The sequence below is a fragment of the Oncorhynchus kisutch genome, linkage group LG7, assembly GCF_002021735.2.
Source record: "Oncorhynchus kisutch isolate 150728-3 linkage group LG7, Okis_V2, whole genome shotgun sequence".
In the NCBI taxonomy this organism is placed as follows: Eukaryota; Metazoa; Chordata; class Actinopteri; order Salmoniformes; family Salmonidae; genus Oncorhynchus; species Oncorhynchus kisutch.
This window is the reverse complement of record NC_034180.2, coordinates 40,315,924-40,338,392: the sequence shown is the minus strand read 5'-3', so window position 1 is coordinate 40,338,392 and position 22,469 is coordinate 40,315,924. Positions and strand designations below refer to the sequence as shown.

General features: G+C 44.9%; 1 protein-coding gene across 3 annotated transcripts in view; it reads right to left on the bottom strand.

Annotated features, from left to right (window-relative positions):
• Window positions 1–15,444: 15,444 nt before the first annotated feature.
• The window catches only part of LOC109893786 (peroxidasin homolog), a 92,833-nt gene continuing 85,808 nt past the window's right edge, over window positions 15,445–22,469 (bottom strand). For 2 of the 3 annotated variants that reach the window (XM_031829094.1, XM_031829095.1), the window contains 2 exons: window positions 20,977–21,090; window positions 15,445–17,984 (listed from right to left, as the gene is read on the bottom strand). In XM_031829094.1, coding sequence (XP_031684954.1) covers window positions 17,811–17,984; window positions 20,977–21,090 — 288 coding nt within the window. In that variant the 3' untranslated portion in view covers window positions 15,445–17,810. Of the gene's footprint in view, window positions 17,985–18,006; window positions 19,121–20,976; window positions 21,091–22,469 lie in introns of those variants that run through there. The other variant, XM_031829096.1, reaches the window with a different exon arrangement.

Sequence of the window (22,469 nt, the reverse complement as noted above, 5' to 3'; positions counted from 1 at the left end):
CCCTAGGCTGGGGTTGTGTATCTGCACTAAAGACCAGTTCCTGAATGCTCCACTGGATGTCCCCAGACAGCAAAATATCTAAAATAATACATGAGCATATTTACCCAGCAATGAGAATACATAACAATACATAATATACTATCAGTAGCAGGGTAGTATTCCATTCATCCAGTATAGTATCTTGCTTTCCTGCCTGTCAGTTTAGTCACATATCCATATTCCATGGTTAAATAAGTATAATCTTGACATAGCCTATTCTGCAAAAGGGAGATTGACACAGGAATAAAACCCCTATAAAGCCAAATTAGCTTGTAATGATCAGAGTGTGTTAGCAGCGAACAATCTCAGGCAGCAACATACCTCACAACCATTCCCACAGAACAATCCACCTGTGGCCCATTAGTTAGACAGGCCCAGTTAAGAGGACCCTCCCACTCCAGGGACAAGGTCTCAGCTCAGATCCAGCAGAGTTCCTCCAGGTGCTGCCCAGTAGGACTGATCCTCTGCCTGCTAGGAGAGGATATACCCCAGGACTCAGCCCCCCGAACCAGAGTGGCAAAACAGGTGCAGCAGCACAGTGGTGAAGAAAAAGAGCGCGAGAGAGACAGAGAGCTATCTGGAAAAAGGGACCTCTCTCTCTCTCTCTCTCTCTGGTACCCCTCTGCATGGCAGGTCGTATCCAGGTCAAGTCCATATCCCCCTCCCGGTCATCAGAGATACAACATCTGTTTTGGGTTGCCCTTATCAGCAGCGGAGATCCTTGACCACAATAAAAGGAAGTGCAGCCCACGGCAGAGGGCTACCTAGTCAACTGGCTGTGACTCAGTTGCCTTTCATACTGATTGTAGCCTTTGTGCAAAGAACGACACATACTGATGTAGGATGGGTGTGTATCATATATGCAAAGTGTGTGTGTGTATGTGTGAGTTTTTGAAACTTGTGTCTGATCCACTGAGCAGGGGTAGGGGGGGTCCCCCAGACCAATCCTGAAGAGAAAACATTGTTTTTTAAATTCCAAGCCAACATGACATTTACACAAGCTGCCCGCTTGTTTTGTGGAAAGGGGATGTTGTGGAGCCGGGGCGATGCACACTTCCCGGGTTCCCATCCTTTAGAGGCGTTTGTCTGACAGTAGTGTGTGTGTGTTTGTAAGTGCTGTATGGGAGAAATGTGCTGGACACGACATGGTGCTCCTTCCTGTCTCCATGAGCTATGGTATGCCTGAGGGATTGTCTAGTCACCATGTTCCCGCGTAGATGGGAGGTAGAGGGATATGTGTGTGTGTGTCTGTGTGTGTATGGCTAGCTGGCTGGCAGTCAGATGTTTCCACAGAGAGATGGGCTATGCATACAAAATGACACTGCCAGGCTGGCAAAAATAGAGTCCTTCTAAACCTTTTTACTTTCCAGCACGGAATAAATCTCTGCTCCCCTGGACTATCAGCGGGACGCAGGTTGACATTTATTTTAATGAATCTTGCCCTGGAGGCAGAACAGAGCAATTTCCACCAGTTTACTTTTGGTATTAATTTAAGGTTAGGGTTAGCAGTGTGGTTAAGGTTAGGGTTAGGTTTACAATCAGATTTTATATTGTAGTGTCTGTGCCAGCTAGTGACCACTCTGCAGAGTTGCCTCCAGGGTAAGATTCTTGACAATAAATGCCAACCTCTCGACGGGACAGTCAACTACAGGCAGCTCAAGTGAACACACCGAAACACTGGATGTTCCAGGACCACCAGATGTTAAGGGAGGTGTGTGTGTGAGTGTGTGTGTTGGGGAGTTCTGTCAAAATACACAAATACAACCACTTGGTATATTAAAACAAGTAACCCTGGCTTGATCCTGTTTCAAATGTGGAAATCAGTCATGCTTAACTGATGCTCAGAACCAGTGTGCTCAGAGAGGTGTGTGTTTGGGCTGAGCTGAATTAGAGCGTTTCATGTATACAGATGTAGGATCTAAATTTGAGTTTGCTACAGCAGGAAAATAATCCTGAAGCAACAGGAAATGTGAATTATTTTGTGGATTATAATACATTGAAAATGTTGAAGCGTTGATAGATTTTTTTGTAAGGGAAAAACAAGTCTGAAATTTCAAAGTGGAAATGACAAACTTCTGAACCCTTAACAGATTTCTCTGCTAACGTACAGAAATTCACAATATAAAGATGAATACAACTAGCAGATAGTAATAATAATGCAAAGAGGAAATAAATATATACAGCTGTAGTCAGAAGTTTAGATAAACTGAGTTAAAATGTATTTGGCTAAGGTGTTTCATAATTCCTGACATTTAATCCTAGTAAAAAAAATCCCTGTCTTAGGTCAGTTAGGATCACCACTTTATTTTAAGAATGAGAAATTTCAGAATAATAGTAGAGAGAATGATTTATTTAAGCTTTTATTATTTCATCACATTCCCAGTGGGTCAGAAGTTTACATACACTCAATTACTATTTGGTAACATTGCCTTTAAACTCGTTTTTTCAACCACTCCGCCAATTTCTTGTTAACAAACTATAGTTTTGGCAAGTTGGTTAGGACATCTACTTTGTGCATGACACAAGTATTTTTTCCAACAATTGTTTACAGACACTAAGTTGACTGTGCCTTTACACAGTTTGGAAAATTCCAGAAAATGATGTCATGGCTTTAGAAGCTTCTGACAGGTTAATTGACATCATTTGAGTCAAATGGAGGTGTACCTGTGGAAGTATTTCAAGACCTACCTTTAAACTCTGTGCATCATTGCTTGACATCATGGGAATGTGCCACTTTGTTTACATACTCATCTCATATGTATATACTGTACTCGATATCATCTACTGCATCTTGCCTATTTTGCTCTGTACCATCACTCATTCATATATCCTTATGTACATATTCTTTATCCCCTTACACTGTGTATAAGACAGTAGTTTTGGAATTGTTAGTTAGATTACTTGTTGGTTATTACTGCATTGTCGGAACTAGAAGCACAAGCATTTCGCTACACTCGCATTAACATCTGCTAACCATGTGTATGTGACAAATAAAATTTGATATGATTTGAAATAAATCAGCCAACACTTCAGAAAAAAATTGTAGACCTCCACAAGTCTGGTTCATCCTTGGGAGCAATTTCCAAATGCCTGATGGTATCACGTTCATCTGTACAAACAATAGTACGCAGGTATAAACACCATGGGACCACACAGTCGTCATACTGCTCAGGAAGGAGACGCATTCTGTCTCCTAGAGATTAATGTACTTTTGTGCAAAAAGTGCAAATCAATCCCAGAACAACAGCAAAGGACCTTGTGAAGATGCTGGAGGAAACAGGTACAAAGTATCTATATCCACAGTAAATCGAGTCCTATATCGTCAGCAAGGAAGAAACCACTGCTCCAAAACTGCCATAAAAAAGCCAGACATTACCACTACAGTTTGCAACTGCACATGGGGATAAAGATAAAGAGCGTACTTTTTGGAGAAATGTCATCTGGTCTGATGAAACAAAAAGAGAACTGTTTGGCCATAATGACCATCGTTATGTATGGAGGAAAAAAGGGGAGGCTTGCAAGCCGAAGAACACCCTCCCAACCGTGAAGCACGGGGGTGGCAGCATCATGTTGTGGGGGTACTTTGCTGCAGGAGCGACTGGTGCACTTCACAAAATAGATGGCGCCATGAGGCAAGACAATTATGTGGATATATTGAAGCAACATCTCAAGACATCAGTCATCAGAAGTTAAAGCCTTGTAACGGTTTTATTGTGGTGAAGGAGAGGCGGACCAAAATGCAGCGTGATTTCTAGTCATGGTTCTTTAATAAAGACTCTACACATGAACAAACTAACAAAACAAGAAACGTGAAAACCCAAAACAGCCCTATCTGGTGCAAACACAGAGACAGGAACAAACACCCACAAACACACAGTGAAACCCAGGCTACCTAAGTATGATTCTCAATCAGAGACAACTAATGACACCTGCCTCTGATTGAGAACCATACTAGGCCGAAACATAGAAATACCCAAATCATAGAAAAACAAACATAGACTGCCCACCCCAACTCACGCCCTGACCATACTAAATAATGACAAAACAAAGGAAATAAAGGTCAGAACGTGACGAGCCTGGTCGCAAATGGATCTTCCAAATGTACAATGACCCCAAGCATACCTCCAAAGTTGGAATGGGCCAAAATTCGTCCAACTTATTGTGGGAAGCTTGTAGGCTACCCAACACGTTTGACCCAAGTCAAACAATTTAAAGGCAATGCTATCAAATACTAATTTAGTGTATGTAAACTTCTGACCCACTGGGAATGTGATGAAAGAAATAAAAGCTTCTCTCTACTATTATTCTGACATTTCACATCTTTAAAATAAAGTGGTGATCCTAAGACAGGGAGTTTTTACTAATATTAAATGTCAGGAATTGCGAAAAACTGAGTTTAAATGTATTTGGCAACGATGTATGTAAACTTCAGACTTCAATATATATATTTCCTCTCTCTCTTTCTCTATCTATCTACACAGTACATCTGGAAAGTATTCAGTCCTCTTCCCTTCTTCCACATTTTGTTACATTACAGCCTTATTCTGAAATTGATTTATTTTTTATTCTCATCAATCAACACAAAATACCCCATAATGACAAAGTGAAAAACAGGTTTGTAGAATTTTTTGCAAATGTATTCAATATTTATAATAATAATAATTTATAAATAATACTTATTTACATAAGTATTCAGGCTCTTTGCTATGAGACTCGAAATTGAGCTCAGGTGCATCGTGTTCCATTGATTATCCTTCAGATGTTTCTACAACTTGATTGGAGTCCACCTGTGGTAAATTCAATTGACTGGACATGATTTGTAAATGCACAAACCTGTCTACAAGGTCCCACAGTTGACAGTCCATGTCAGAGCAAAAACCAAGCCACGAGGTCGAAGGAACTGTCCGTAGAGCTCCGAGACAGGATTGTGTCGAGGCACAGATCTGGGGAAGGGTACCAAAACATTTCTGCAGCATTGAAGCTCCCCAAGAATACAGTGGTCTCATCATTCTTAAATGGAAGAAGTTTAGAACCACCAAGACTCTTCCTGGAGGCCAAACTGAGAAATCGAGGGAGAAGGGCCTTGGTCAGGGAGGTGACCAACAACCTGATGGTCACTCTGACAGAGCTCCTGAGTTCCTCTGTGGAGATTGGAGAACCTTCCAGAAGGACAACCATCTCTGCAGCACTCCACCAATCAGACGGAAGCCACTCCTCAGTAAAAGGGTCATGACAGCCCGCTTTGAGTTTGCCAAGTGGGCTGTCAAACTTTGGCACACACACGATAACATACGCACTATACATACACATGGATTTAGTACTGTAGATATGTGGTAGTGGTGGACTAAGGTTCTGAGGGCACCAAGTGTGTTGTGATATCTGTGAATGTATTGTAAAGTTTTAAAATGGTATAAACTGCCTTAATTTTGTTGGACCCCAGGAAGAGTAGCTGCTGCTTTGGCATGTGGATCCATAATAAATACAAATACCTAAAGGACTCTCAGATCATGACAAACAAGATTCGCTGGTTTGATGAAATCAAGATTGAAATCTTTGGCCTGAATGCCACTCGTCACACCTGGAGGAAACCTGGCACCAATCCTAAGGTGAAGCATGGAGGAGGCAGCATCATGCTGTGGGGATATTTTTCAGCGGCAGTGACTGGGAGACTAATCAAGATCGATGGAACGGAGCAAAGTACAAAGAGATCCTTGATGAAAATCTACTCCAGAGAGCTCAGGACCTGACTGGGGTGAATGTTCACCTTCCAACAGAACAACGACCCTAATCAAGCGACAGCCAGAGCCCGGACTTGAACCCAATAGAACATCTCTGAACAGACCTCAAAATAGCTGTGCAGCAACGCTCCCCATCCAACCTGACAGAGCTTGAGAGGATCTGCAGAGAAGAATGGGAGAAAGTCCTCAAATACAGGTGTGTCAAGCTTGTAGTGTCATACCCAAGGAGACTTGAGGCTGTAATCGCTGCCAAAGGCACTTCAACAATGTTCTAAGTAAAGGGTCTGAATACTTATGTAAGGGTTTTGAATACTTCCCGAATGCACTGTATATGTACAGTACCAGTCAAAAGTTTGGACTCACCTACTAATTTCAGGGTTCCAATAATAGTGAAGACATCAAAACTATGAAATACCACATATGGAATCATGTAGTAACCAAAAAAGTGTGAATCAAATCAAAATAGATTTTAGATTCTTCAAAGTGGTCACCTTTTGCCTTGATGACAGCTTTGCACACTATCGGATGTTCTCTCGATATATGTGTCACCCTTTGGACCACATTCCTGTCCTGCTAAGCATTCAAAATGTAACACATACTTTTGTGTGTCAGGCAAAATGTATGGTGTAACAAGTACATTATTTTCTTTAGGAATGTAGTGAAGTAAAAGGAAATGTTGTCAAAAATGTAAATAGTAAAGTACAAATACCCCAAATAACTACTTAAGTAGTAATTTTAAGTATTTTTACTTAAGTACTTTACACCACTTTACATCTGTAGCACTTAACTCATTAATTAGGAATGATGGCAAAGACCAACGGCCTGAGAAACCTGGAGCAGTGTGTAATTGAAATACGGTGAGTGTGTGTGTGTGTTACCTTATCCAGGCACCATTGGCCAACCATAAATCAGCCCGCCTGACCCTCGGAGTGATGTCATCTCCTGAAGAAGTGTTTTTCTAGTCTGCAGAATCCATCCCTGGGAGCAATCTTAAAACGGGATGCACGCACACACACACACCGGCTAATCTCTGGCCTGATCTTCGCCCTTTGTTATCATATCAGTATGAGAGCAAACTGAGAAAGCCAACAGGAGAGTTGCCATAGAAAACAAGTGGGAGAGGATCGGATACAATATTTATTGACTCTTGTGATATTGCAGAGTATGACAGCCAGGGGTTGGTGACACAAGATCCAGTTTCATTACTGGTCTACTGGCGCACACCAACAGAAAGAATAGACTGTGTAATACATTTTATTTTGAGTGTTTGATACCTGACAACCCGACAACACTATCCTCCTGACAGGGGATCTGGCTTGGCCTGGGAAATGTGTTTACATATCAACTGAATTCCCACTGTAAAAGCTTCACACAGGTTTGAGACAACTGAGACATTTCCAAACCACTTTGGCACTCTCATCCTTTCTCCAATTCTCACACCTCAAAACACAACATTTCCCACAAACAGTCTCTTCTCCTTTATCAACCCAGTATCTCACATTCCTCCAGATTGTGGATGAGAAGGTGTACTGCAGTCAGACCAGCAGCAGACGGGATTGGTCTGTCTCTGTTTTTATTGGTTCTCTCCCTCTCCGGCTGGGCCTATTAGGGCCATTTCAGGCCTAGGAGAGGAGAGCTTATTAGGAGCTCTGCCTGGCAGGCAGGCAGGAGATTATTACTGGCGCAGTCTGAGCTCTGTTGGAGGAATGCAGGGCAAGTCAGTCACAGTCACTCCTCAGACAAGATTAGCTTTGTTTTTAACGACAACAATTACTTCATGTACCCCTCCCTCCCCCTCTCCCTCCTTCCACCACTAGCCCCCCCCCCCTCCCCCAGCTCTATCGCTCAGTGGAAGATTGTATCTAATGTCAGAACACTCCCCGTCCTCGAAAACTGACCTGTTTTTACAGTTAGGTTAAGAGGATATATTCTGTTTAGGCAATTAGGATTAATAGACTACGGAAAGAAAGTTGGCATTTGCATAGGGCTGAAAATCCTGAGGGAGGAAGGGGGAATGGGTCAGATGTAGCACTCTCTCTGGGTTCAAGTTTCGGCCGTAAATCTAATTACTGTAACCGACATTGGGAGTGACAAAAAATCTGGAAATGTAATCAAGGCCTGAACTGGAAAAAGGAATGTATGTTGCCATATAATGCTAACAAGAGCTCCTCTCCCCCGAGTCTCTTCTAGTCTGCTTTCTGTGCCAAATCAGATCTAATGACATTCTCCCTCAGAACATTAAACCAACATAGTTACTGTACATACAGTACACACTAAAAAAAGGGTTTCGTGCCATTTTGGAAAACAATAAAAGGCTACAGCTGGATGACAACCAATCAAAGGCCCTGGTGCTTTGAAGCTAACAGCAGGATCCAGAGTTCTTCTCCCTTTCATCACCTGGCATAGAGAATGAGACTGACGTTCCTGGGGAGAGAGGGAGGGTGGGAAGAAAACTCCCACCTTGGTCAGGCAATACAGAAACCCGGTCTTCCAAATTAAATTCCAGGTCCTGATTAAGAAAGTAGAGTCGAGGCTGTGGAGAGCCAGAGCTGTGCAGCTGCGTAGGGTATGGGAGATGTCCTGTGTTTGTTGTAGGTCTGTCTGTCTGCGTCACACCATCTGGCTATGTCTGGGGAAAGGCCTGGAACACCTACAGCACTTCCTCGCTTACATAATCTCACCCTGTCCCAAAGTCAACATTGGGGCTTAGCTCAGCGCTAAGTGGCCAGGAGAGAGGCTTCAGTGCGTGCAGGGACTAGGACTATGGGAGATACCGGAAAGAGTAAACTATGAAGGGATATGGGAGAGAGAGACCACATGCTGGTGATTCCCTCCCCCCAACATGCCCTCTAGGGGGCCTCCTATCTGAGGACCCAGTGGTTGGTATCCATTCATGTAAAGGGAAGCCAGGCTCCCCCACCCCCCAAAATAATAAATAATTATCTTTCGTCTTGCTTTCATAATTTCCCTTCAATTCGCAAGAGGCTGAATGGATCTCACTGTAGAAAGAATCTGAGTGAGCAAAACAAGGCCCCTCTGTCTCTGTATATATAGTCCATCTGTCTGATGCTGTCTGTGTCATGCCTTGGGCATTTCTATGTTTTGTATTTCTATGATTTTCTATCTTTATGTTTTGGCCGGGTATGGTTCTCAATCACAGGCAGCTTTCTGTCGTTGTCTCTGATTGGGAACCATACTTAGGTACCCTTTTTCCCACCTGTGTTTGTGGGAAGGTGACTTTCTTTATGGCCTTAAGCTTCACGGTTTTGTTTTGTAGTGTGTATTGTTTTGTTCGGCGTCTTTTCTTAATTCAAGAACACGTAGGCTCACGACGCTGCACCTTGGTCCGCTCCTTTCATCAACCGTGACAGAACTTCCCACCACCAAAGGACCAAGCAGCGTGGCCAAGAGAGAAAGCCCCCAAAAAATTATTGGGGAGGGGGCACACGGGGCAGACGGCAGAGCCGAGGATGGAACCAGAGCCAGTCGGGGTGAAATTGGAGGTGGGTGAAGGGAGTGAGTGAAGGAGTTAATGGGGAGATTGGAGGAGAGAACTAAGAGAGAGCTGCTGTGTTGGTGCATGAGGCACGTCATTCGCCCTACGGAGCATGTCCTCGAGTTGATGTCACCTGAGTCAGCTCTCCATACTCGTCCTGAGGTGTGTGCTAGCCGTCTGGTGAAGACTGTGCCAGCCCCACACACCAGGCCTCCTGTGCGCCTTCCCAGCCCTGCACGTCTTGTGCCAGCTTGGCGCTCCAGACTTCGAGTGCGCTTCCACAGCCCGGTGAGTCCTGCGCCGGCTCTAGGCACGGTTTCCCCAGCTCCACCCACGTGCAGGGCTAAAGTGGGCATGCAGCTAAGAGGAGCGGTGCAAGTGCCAAGCACCAGAGCTCCAATGCTCCCCCACAACCCGGTTCGACCTGTGCCTGCGCTCTGGAGGTGCCGGGCTAGAGTGGGCATTCAGCCTGGAAGAGTGGTGCCAAGGCTAGGCACCAGATCTTCAGTGCTGCCGCACAGCCTGGTCTATCCTGTGCCTCCTCCATGAACCAGGCCTCCAGTAGGGCTCCCCAGCCTGGTGAGTCCTGTGCCTGCTCCCAGAGCCAGATCTCCTGTCTGTCTATCCAGCCTGGTGAGTCCCGTGCCTGCGCCCAGTCCGGAGCCTCCAGTGTCGCCCTCCAGTCCGGAGCCTCCAGTGTCGCCCTCCCGTCCGGAGCCTCCAGAGGTGCCTTCCAGTCCGGAGCTTCCAGCGACGCCATCCAGTCCGGAGCCTCCAGTGTCGCCCTCCAGTCCGGAGCTTCCAGCTACGCCCTCCAGTCCGGAGCCTCCAGTGTCGCCCTCCAGTCCGGTGCCTCCAAAGGCGCCCTTCAGTCCGGAGCTTTCAGCGACGCTCTCCAGTCCGGGGCTCACAACGAGGGTGCCCAGTCCAGGGCCCACAACGAGGGTGCCCAGTCCGGGGCCCGCTACGAGGATGCCCAGTCCGGGGCCCTCCACGAGGGTGCCCAGTCCGGGGCCCGCTACGAGGGTGCCCAGTCCGAGGACCGCTACGAGGGTCCCCAGTCCGGGGTCGGCGGCGAGGGTCCCCACTCTAGAGGCGCCACCTAAGTGGGCCAAGCCAGAGGTAGAGCGGGGTCTACGTCCCTCACCAGAGCCGCCACCGCGGAGAAATGCCCACCCAGACCCTCCCCTATAGGTTCAGGTTTTGCGGCCGGAGTCGGCACCTTTGGGGGGGTACTGTCACGCCCTGACCTTGGAGATCCCGTTTATGTCTCTCTTTTTGTTTGGTCAGGGCATGAGTTGTGTTGTTCATTTCTATGTTTTGTGTTTCTATGATTTTCTATCTCTATGTTTTGGCCGGGTATGGTTCTCAATCAGGGACAGCTGTCTGTCGTTGTCTCTGATTGGGAACCATACATAGGGATCCAAAAAGGTACCCTTTGTCCCACCTGTGTGTTTGGGAAGATGACTTTCTTTATGGCACTTAGCCTTAAGCTTCACGGTTTTATTTTTGTAGTGTGTATTGTTTTGTTCGGTGTCTTTTATTAATTAAAGAACATTTACGCTAACCACGCTGTCCCTTGGTCCGCTCCTTTCATCAGCCGTGACAGTCTGGTCAAAAGAGTATGAATTTGTTGCCACCTGTAGCATTGAATGCAAGCGAAGCCAGCGAGCATTTGGCCTCCCTTGATAAACAAATTACATACACTATTGTTTTCACTATATATTTTACCTCTTGGGGATGTCATTCGAAAACATAATGTTAACTTTCACTGCTATGCGGATGACACACAGCTGTACATTTCAATGAAACATGGTGAAGCCCCAAAATTGCCCTCGCTAGAAGCATGTGTATCAGACATAAGAAAGTGGATGGCTGCAAACTTTCTACTTTTAAACTTGGACAAAACAGAGATGTCTAGGTCCCAAGAAACAAAGAGATCTTCTGTTGAATCTGACAATTAATCTTAATGGTTGTACAGTCGTCTAAAATAAAACTGTGAAGGACCTCAGCGTTACTCTGGACCCTGATCTCTCTTTTGAAGAACATATCAAGACCATTTCAAGGACAGCTTTTTTCCATCTACCTAACATTGCAAAAACCAGAAACTTTCTTTCCAAAAATGATGCAGAAAAATTTATTCATGCTTTTGTCACTTCTAGGTTAGACTACTGCAATGCTCTACTTTCCGGCTACCCGGATAAAAGCACTAAATAAACTTCAGTTAGTGCTAAATACGGCTGCTAGAATCCTGATTAGAACCAAAAAATGTGATCATATTACTCCAGTGCTAGCCTCCCTACACTGGCTTCCTGTCAAAGCAAGGGCTGATTTCAAGGTTTTACTGCTAACCTACAAAGCATTACATGGGCTTGCTCCTAACTATCTCTCTGATTTGGTCCTGCCGTACATACCTGCACGTACGCTATGGTCACAAGACGCAGGCCTCCTAATTGTCCCTAGAATTTCTAAACAAACAGCTGGAGGCAGGGCTTTCTCCTATAGAGCTCCATTTTTATGGAACGGTCTGCCTACCCATGTCAGAGACGCAAACTCGGTCTCAACCTTTAAGTCTTTACTGAAGACTCATCTCTTCAGTGGGTCATATGATTGAGTGTAGTCTGACCCAGGAGTGTGAAGGTGAACGGAAAGGCTCTGGAGCAACGAACAGCCCTTGCTGTCTCTGCCTGGCCGGTTCCCCTCTTTCCACTGGGATTCTCTGCCTCTAACCCTATTACCCCCTTGGGTTGTGCCGTGGTGGAGATCTTTGTGGGCTATACTCAGCCTTGTCTCAGGATGGTAAGTTGGTGGTTGAAGATATCCCTCTAGTGGTGTGGGGGCTGTGCTTTGGCAAAGTGGGTGGGGTTATATCCTTCCTGTTTGGCCCTGTCCGGGGGTGTCCTCAGATGGGGCCACAGTGCCTCCTGACCCCTCCTGTCTCAGCCTCCAGTATTTATGCTGCAGTAGTTTATGTGTCGGGGGGCTAGGGTCAGTTTGTTATATCTGGAGTACTTCTCCTGTCCTATTCGGTGTCCTGTGTGAATTTAAGTGTGCTCTCTCTAATTCTCTCTTTCTTTCTATCTCTCGGAGGACCTGAGCCCTAGGACCATGCCTCAGGACTACCTGACATGATGACTCCTTGCTGTCCCCAGTCCACCTGGCCGTGCTGCTGCTCCAGTTTCAACTGTTCTGCCTTATTATTATTATTATTGGACCATGCTGGTAATTTAGGAACATTTTAACATCTTGGCCATGTTCTGTTATAATCTCCACCCGGCACAGCCAGAAGAGGACTGGCCACCCCACATAGCCTGGTTCCTCTCTAGGTTTCTTCCTAGGTTTTGGCCTTTCTAGGGAGTTTTTCCTAGCCACCGTGCTTCTACACCTGCATTGCTTGCTGTTTGGGGTTTTAGGCTGGGTTTCTGTACAGCACTTTGAGATATCAGCTGATGTACGGGCTATATAAATACATTTGATTTGATTTGATAAAATAATAGCCAATCTGCGTTGAGCTAAACTGAGTCATTGAAAGTCAGTTTGAATTTGGCTTCACATCAATCACATCAAAAGCCAAACGTAGTTGAGAGAAACAAACGGAATTGTTTATTCTCATTGTGTTGTCGTCCTCGGGTGGCTAGCTAGCTAGCTAAAATTGTCCCTTTCCTAAATTAGCCTTGGATGGAGATTGGGATTTGGTCTTGTGGTTTTACTTAATTCTCCGTACAGGCCAATGATTATAACGGCGATTCTGACCATTCAAACAATAAATCCATACATTGTGCCCCTTACCTGAGAGGATGGAAGTTCAACATGTAGCTAGATGTAGTAGGCTAATGTTAACTAGCTGGCTCATTGTTGCCCATGAAAGGAAGTTAGGCTAGCGAGCAAACATTTTAGCCAGGTAGCCTAGGACAACAAAAACTAAAAGCGTGTACCGTATGACAGAGTGATAGACTGTTTCGGCAACATGAAAGAGAGGAGGATGGCATTGGTGTAGTGTGAGTCAACTTGCATGAACGCACGCACACACACACAGAAATCAGTGCCATTTTCAGCCACATCATATTTAGCTTTGGTTGATTGGATTAAATTGTTTTTGGTATATTTTAGTTGTCACTGTATTAAAGTAAGCATAGGTGATTTTATGATGTTGAAACTTTCACAGTCAATTTTGCTGAAATGATTCTGGAATTAGTGGAGGTTTTCTTTGTGACTTGCGGTAACTATCCATGGTTCTAAATCAACAGTTGTTTAGTAGTCCAAAAATGTTGGAAACATTAACTTGCTTGACCATGCTGTAGGTCATGTAACTGTTTGTTACATGCAATATGCTTTGTGTTGTGGACAAAACCGGACAATATGCTTTGTGTTGTGGACAAAACCGGACAATATGCTTTGTGTTGTGGACAAAACCGGACAATATGCTTTGTGTTGTGGACAAAACCGGACAATATGCTTTGTGTTGTGGACAAAACCGGACAATATGCTTTGTGTTGTGGACAAAACCGGACAATATGCTTTTTGAACTTCAGCGTCTCTGGTTTTGTGATGAAACACAGGTGTGGTTGAATGTATTCTGCCACTGTGTCTTCTTATTGTCTCTGCCTTAGGCCTATACATCACAGTGGCAAAGGCATATGGACTGACAGGTTATAGAGCAAACAACGCAATTATCACAACACGTTTTATTCCTGGCTTCCCCACTGATTTTACCCACGCACCACCACTGGTGGGACTTCTGAGGATGTCTATGGAGTGGTCCCATGTTGGGACCAACATCTGGCCCGCCACTGGAAACCTCAAGTCCACCTCCAGTTTCATTCCATCTCTCTGACTTTGAGAGGAGCTTCCACCGGAGGGAGGACAAGGATCAGGACCTCCTCTGAGAAGATACCAATAATAGACAGAAGGAATAAAGAATGGAGAGAGAGATATAGATGGATGATCGGAGAAGGAGAGAGAGAGAAATTCAGAGACAGACAGAAAAAGAGACCACCTGATTGACAGGCCTCAGAGAAAAGAAAGGAGTGGACATCATGCAGACTGCTTTGTGTCAAGACGACCTTATTTGAACAAAACTCTGTCATGGTTCAGCATCATAGATAACTTTCCATTCACTCATTACTTTCTCATTATAAAGTAATTGTAGTCCCAATGACTATTTGTTCCAGTGTTTCAGGATCAAATGGGGTTAGGTGTTGAAGGTAATCCAGGGACAGACTGTTGAAGACATAATCCAGACACAATGTTTGGGATAGCTTTGTAAAAGCCTAAATAAATCATTGCATCCGACATCCTATTTCAAAATAAATGTACTTTTTAAGAGAACACTGGTTGAAAAGATCATAACATTCAAGAGCACCGATGGGAAGATGATGATCTATGGACAATGTTACTAATGTTTGATGATCAATGGAGGAGAAGTCTTTCAGTAAACAACAGCTGCCTCCTGTTTGGTTAAAGGAGCTTTCTGATGCTTGTTGGTCTGTTTACAACACTCATGGTATGTCATGAAAACAGAACATCTGTGCACCAGACAAATGCAGAGAGAACAATTGACAAACTATGATGAGGATGTGATGAAATCTATAATTACATCAGGTTTCAAAAGGGATTGTTAGCTCCGACAAAGGAACATCTCCAGAACTTATACTATTACAGGTTATAACTAGGGTCTGGAGTTTTTCCTGGTCAGGTCACATGATCAGGAACAACTATTGGCCCTCCAGATGAGGTAACCAAAGACATTGGTGCTTCCCAAACCATAACAATTCTAGAGACTAATTAACTAGAGAGAAATAAAAACACAGCCATTCTCTAACCAGTAATATAGTTATATTTAACCCCACAGTGCCACAACACAGACACTCAGACAGATCTCCCATAGTTACACAGGGGATAGGGTTTCCACTACAACAGGTATTCATCAAACATGACTCTCGTGTTCTTCATTCACATCTAAAAGCCTAATTACAACTGACTAGGAATGGCTACATAGTACAGTGCAGGATGGATGCATTGGGCAATGACTGGATCAGGCCTTAAGACATGCAACTCTATCATCAATCTTCTTTACACAAGGCAGTATTGTACATGTTTACCCACAATGCCACTGTTTGGGAACGAGAGTAGCAGCACCCACCAGGGAAATAACAGAAACAAACATGGCGGTTGTATTTAAAATGTGGCCTATTTTTTATTATTGTTGAGAGGCATACATTACAGTGCAAACAATTCTTTGGCAACCTTACAATACAATTGTCAGATAGGTATCCACTTTGACCACTCACTTTGGGACAGTGTAGGTAAAGCATGTTCAGTCTTGCAGAGCAGTGCATTCTGGTGACAGTGGGGGGTTTGGGGAACAAAGGGGGAGACCAGTAACATGAGGGTTAGAATGAACATTTTAAAAACGACGAAAGGTACTCATTACAACATGGCTGAAGATGACATGACAACCAGCGATGCAGAGGAAGTGAGGTCACAGTGCAATGGGAGCCAAACCTGGGGTTGCATGCATATACAGACGCAGACAGACACACACACACAGAAGCAGGAGTAAAAGCCAAGGTACTGCAGAGGAAAGTAGAGGGAGGAGAAAGGAAGGGTCTACAATACATAATGCAGCATGTATTCCAGCGTGTATTCCAACATTGCTATTGAGCTCCACCACAACTACATGATTGCCTTGACATTCTTGGAGAAACCCCAAACCCCAACAGCATACTGTACATACTTGTATCTGATTAATGGGCCTGTGTGTGTGTGTGTGTGTGTGTGTGTGTGTGTGTGTGTGTGTGTGTGTGTGTGTATGTGTGCGTGTGTGTGCGTGTGTCCGTCAATGGGAAACACTCTGTTGGCTGATTTGTAACAGTAGGGAGCCTCCAGAAAATAAAGCAGCACCAGATATTTGATTGACACCATCTCCCATTCCACCCTCCCCTCCCATCTGGCTTGCATTAGAGAGGAATGGGGTTCAGAGAGGTAGACGTCTGCGCTTCACACACCCGGCCAAATGATGTCACCTCACCTCCATATCCATCGTCTCCTAGGAACCTAAGAGATGAGAGCCAGGCAAGGTTTCTCACCTGCATTAAAACTACAGAGACCTGGTGATCGGTCACACACACACACACAACTCTCCAGCACACAGAGGAGAATAGTTACATCATATGGGCTGAGTGCTTGGGAAGGAGGAAAGGAATGCATGTGAGTGAGTGTCCTTCAGTAAACTGGAGCTGAGAAGCTGTGGGTTCGGTTATGAGAGCACGAGATAGTTAGGGAGGTATGGCTGCAGTCCTTTAATGTCTATGTGTGAGTATGGGCTAATGCTGGAGAGAGGGGTAGACGGGACACTAGGGGTAGGACAGAGTACTGCTGTGGTAGGTTAGCAGTAGGCACTGAAAGAGGGGGCGAACACTGAAAATGTTGGGACAAAAATGACTACATCTCTACAGTGGTAACAAATGGCCTTTCACTGCTTTAACAACATGGAGTGTGAAAAAGCATTACACCTTGAGAGAAAAAAATTATTATGCCTTCTAGTAAAGAGCGGTTGAGCCAAATAGGAACATCTCCCCTTCCAACCCAACCCCAACCCCAAGCCCCAACCAACACCCCTCAAGTTTGTAAAAGTTTGACATTGCCTTGAGGAGAGGAGATAACATATCTAAATACCAGATGTTATTTAGTTCACCAACAGTTGCCATTGAAGACAGATGTGATAAGGTAAAAATCAGTAGATATCTTTGAATTGTAAAAGGTTTTTGTAGGGCTTCACATTATCTTCATATGTTAGCAGGTGATACAAAAGGGAAAATACATATTCATAATATGATATAAAGCACCATAAACATTTTGAAAAGCAGAAGTAATTTAGTACATAAAATGTCTCAAATGTGATTTTTTTGAAGAACAAAAGGCACATAATGAGTGTATATTTGTTGCTTTGCATATTGTAAAAAATAATAATAATACTTTGAAGGGTTGTATTTAGTGACTAAATCGTTAAGACAAAGGGGAAAATTAGCACCAGTTTTCCGGCATCTCTAACCTGAGAAAGCGTTTTGAGACAACATGGTCGACCCATGGTCGATCTAATGGCTGCAGTGCCATTTCACCTCTTTTCACAACAAATTTCTTTCAGCCACTTTGTGGGGCCTTCAAATGCAGTGGTGAGGTAACATTTCAGATCAGAGACCTCTATCTGAGGCCCTGTATGGGAGGCCCCTGAGTGAGGAAGGGGGGTTTTCCATCTGTCCATCCATCCAAATATTCATCCATCCATTCATCCTTCCAGAAGGAAGCAGATCCATAGTGACTGCTCTCCTGTTGCCAGTGGATTTGAAACCAAGCCTCAGGCAGTTCGTTGGCCATGGGGACATGACAATCAAAATAACAAAATAATACAAATTATGATTTTTCCAAAAAATATTTTAAAAACGAGGCAATTGGGTGCAGGTGGCTGTTAGGTAAGCGCACCGTCAGGGTCTCTCCTTCTGTGTGTGTCAGACACTAGGGCACGGGGCCCCTGAGGGTTATACGTGATGAGGGCTACCCAGCGCCTGGCCCCCTGTCTGGGTCTGGCTGTTACTGGCTGCTCCCTCTCCTTGGTTGAGACACACGGGGCAGCACAATCCTTTCAGCTTCACAGGCTCCTGGCACTCCACCGGCGGAGGACACGACTCCATGAAGCACGTCACCTGGGCATCCTGGAGGGAGGGAGGGAGTGGGGAGGAAAGAGAGGGAGGGAAAGAAAGATCAGAAAGAGAGAGGGGGGGTCGTCAGGTTTGGCATGAGAAACCTTGCTCTCTGCCAGTAGTTGGAAAAGTGAGACTGGAGATTCATGAAGATAAAGAGGTGAAAAGAATCGGTCAAGCTGAAAAGTGACACACTGTACATGGGTATGCGTTGCCAGGGGGTTGGTACTGCGTTGCCAGGAGGTTGGTACTGCGGTGCCAGGAGGTTGGTACTGCGGTGCCAGGAGGTTGGTACTGCGGTGCCAGGAGGTTGGTACTGCGGTGCCAGGAGGTTGGTACTGCGGTGCCAGGAGGTTGGTACTGCGGTGCCAGCAGGTTGGTAATGCGGTGCCAGCAGGTTGGTAATGCGGTGCCAGGGGGTTGGAACTGCTGTGCAAGAGGTTAGTACTGCAGTGCCAGGAAATAAATACTGCGATGACAGGATGTTAGTACTACGGTGCCAGGAGGTTGGTACTACTGTGCCAGGAGGTTGGTACTGTGGTGCCAAAAGGTTAGTACTGCGGTGCCAGGAGGTTGGCACTGTGGTGCCAAAAGGTTAGTACTGCGGTGCCAGGAGGTTGGCAGGAGGTTGGTACTGCGTTGCCAGGAGGTTGGTACTGCGGTGCCAGGAGGTTGGTAATGCGGTGCCAGCAGGTTGGTAATGCGGTGCCAGGGGGTTGGAACTGCTGTGCAAGAGGTTAGTACTGCAGTGCCAGGAAATAAATACTGCGATGACAGGATGTTAGTACTACGGTGCCAGGAGGTTGGTACTACGGTGCCAAAAGGTTAGTACTGCGGTGCCAGGAGGTTGGCACTGTGGTGCCAAAAGGTTAGTACTGCGGTGCCAGGAGGTTGGCACAATGGTGCCAGCAGGTTGGTAATGCGGTGCCAGGGAGTTAGTACTGTCAAATAGTACAAGGGTGTAATGCTGGCCATGGCGCCAGAACAGGGAAGAATGGGACAGGACAGATGGATCCTGGCACTGGCATGGTGCTGAGTGGAGTAGTGATGGCATGCCAATGGCTCTGTCAATCTGATCATCTAGCCTGCCTCCAGGCAGTGTGGAAAGGTGTGGAAAGAGCCCTCTAATGGCAAACAGGTCTGATAAGCTGGGTGTGAATGTGAGAAGTGAATACTTTAATACACATTTATTTTATTTTTTAAATGTTTTATTTTACCTTTATTTAACCAGGCAAGTCAGTTAAGAACAAATTCTTATTTTCAATGATGGCCTAGGAACAGTGGGTTAACTGCCCGTTCAGGGGCAGAACGACAGATTTGTACCTTGTCAGCTCGGGAGTTTGAACTTGCAACCTTCCGGTTACTAGTCCAACGCTCTAACCACTAGGCTACCCTGCCGCCCCTATACATACAGTTGAAGTCAGAAGTTTACATACACCTTAGCCAAATACATTTAAAGTCAGTTTTTCACAATTCCTGACATTTAATCCTAGGGAAAACTTTATTTTAAGAATGTGAAATGTCAGAATAATAGTAGAGAGAATGATTTATTTCAGCTTTTATTCTTTCATCACAATCCCAGTGGGTCAGAAGTTTACATACAATCAATTAGTTTTACAACTTTGGAAGTATGCTTGGGGTCATTGTCCATTTGGAAGACCCATTTGCGACCAAGCATTAACTGATGTCTTGAGATGTTGCTTCAATATATCCACATAATTTTCCTACCTAATGATGCCATCTATTTTGTGAAGTTCATCAGTCCCTCCTGCAGCAAAGCACCCCCACAACATGATGCTGCCACGCCAATGCTTCACGGTTGGGTTGGTGTTCTTCGGCTTGCAAGCCTCCCCCTTTTTCCTCCAAACATAACGATGGTCATTATGGCCAAACAGTTCTATTTTTGTTTCATCAGACCAGAGGACATTTCTCCAAAAAGTATGATCTTTGTCCCCATGTGCCGTTGCAAACCGTAGTCTGGCTTTTTTATGGTGGTTTTGGAGCAGTGGCTACTTCCTTGCTGAGCGGCCTTTCAGGTTATGTCGATATAGGACTCGTTTAACTGTGGATATGGATACTTTTGTACCTGTTCCCTCCAGCATCTTCAAAAGGTCCTTTGCTGTTGTTCTGGGATTGATTAGCACTTTTCGCACCAAAGTACGTTCATCTCTGGGAGACAGAACGCGTCTCCTTCCTGAGTGGTATGACGGCTGCGTGGTCCAATCGTGTTTATACTTGTGTACTATTGTTTGTACAGATGAACTCGGTACCTTCAGGATTTGGAAATTGCTCCCAAGGATGAACCAGACTTGTGTAGGTCTACAATTTTGTTTCTGAGGACTTGACTGATTTCTTATGATTTTCCCATGAGTCAAGCAAAGAGGCACTGAGTTTGAAGTTAGGCCTTGAAATACATCCACAGGTACACCTTTAATTAACTCAAATTATATAAATTAGCCTATCAGAAGCTTCTAAAGCCATGACATCCTTTTCTGGAATTTTTCCAAGCTGTTTAAAGGCACAGTCAACTTAGTGTTTGTAAACTTCTGACCCACTGGAATTGTGAAATAATCTGTCTGTAAACAATTGTTGGAAAAATGACTTGTGTCATGCACAAAGAAGATGTCCTAACCAACTTGCCAAAACTATAGTTTGTTAACAAGAAATTTGTGGAGTGGTTGAAAAACTCGTTTTAATTGACTCCAACCTAAGTGTATGTAAACTTCCGACTTCAACTGTGCATGTATAAGTGAATTTGTCCAAATACTTATCACACTTTCAAATGGGGGGACTAGATACATGAAGTGATTTCATTTCTAAATGGTTAAACAGATACTGTATTAAAAAACCCTTTCTGTACTTTCGCTTCATATGAAACATTTTGCATCTCAAATCTAAAATGCTGGAGTATAGAGCCGAATTAAAAGTTACAGCTCCACCATGCAAATAAATACATAGGGGAGTGTAAGCATGTGTGTGGAGCGGGGGGAGGGGGGGTACATACTCTGCACTCGCATGTGGAGCAGGGATCCTTCTTCCACCTTTCTCCGTCCGATCGCTCACGACCCTCCGCATCAGTGCAGTCTGTCTTACTCAGACGAGCTTCAAGTCTTTTAATCTGCAGACAGACAGGAGGGGTTAATGGAGGCTAAGGAAAGGAGGTAGCACCCCCTCTGCTAACTAAAGCCCAGAGCAACACACAAAACTAAAGCCCAGAGCAACCCCCCCCCCCCCCCCCCCCCCCCCCCCCCCCCCCCCCCCCCCCCCCCCCCCCCCAGCACGTACACACACACACCCACAGGCAAACGTCTTTCCTGTAATGCGAGTCACGCGAACAAGCTAGACCCGGGGCAGTTTTATTTAACCATCCACTTCCAATAAATACCCCCCCTTCAAAGACCCAGGCAGCACACAGAGGGGGGCCAAGGGCAGGGAACAGCGCCCAGTCTATTTAAATCATCTGTACCACTTACAACTTAAAGTGGAACAGACAGTGTTTTAGCAACATGAAATCTTATAAAAATCTGTTCATATTAACCCCCAGGAAAAAAATATGCCATTTTCTGATGCTTAGATATGGTCATTTTCACATTTTCATAGAATATTTAGGAATGACAGTAACGCATTTGTGAAAATTCTATAGCAATACATATATAGTGGGAAAGCGGCAGTGTGCGTTTGGACAATGAATAGACACTACAGTAAATATCGTCTCGATCAAACCTACAGCGTCGTTGTGCAAAATGGTACGCAGCATCATCTGGATATGTGTGCAACAAAAGTTCAACATTCAACTTCTGCTATCATTTCTGTCAAACCGCCTACACATACGATTTGATGCATACGTTTGATACACCCAACGTATGCACCACACAGAACGCACTACAACTGCCTCTGTAACGCAATGCTGCAATGCAAATGCAGAGTTCCATTGGAAATGAATGTACTTCTGGTGTACCAAAGCGCAACAACGCTCTCGGTGTGATCAAGGCATAATAAAAATGTACAACTCTACACAGACCGGTGCACCTTAGGCAATAAGAGCTGATATGCAAATAAGTCATTTGCCACACGGGTCGGCCGTCATTCACGTTGAACTGGACTGTGTGTTTACAGACAGTAGCAACAGCGTGACTTTAGACCAATAGAACACATTCGCCAAAAGTCACAAAATACACCTGAATGGATTTCTGCGAATACGTAAATACCACGTGAGTCCACGTACATTTAGGAACTTTACAGTCCTATTGATCCAACAACCATGAACAGGTGTCTTTCCCTCCTTAAGATCAACAAATAATGTTAGCCAGAGAAAGATGAGCTAAAATCTAATGAGGGAACAGTAGACAAACACTCTCAAACTTTTTCAGCTTGTAGTTGACCATCTGAATTGCGCTGATAAACGATGGGGAATAGTAGCCCACTCGCTCTTCTGCAGCTCGCCTACCAATGCATGCTTGTCTCAACCCGCGTTTTGACAATTGAATGAGAACTGCC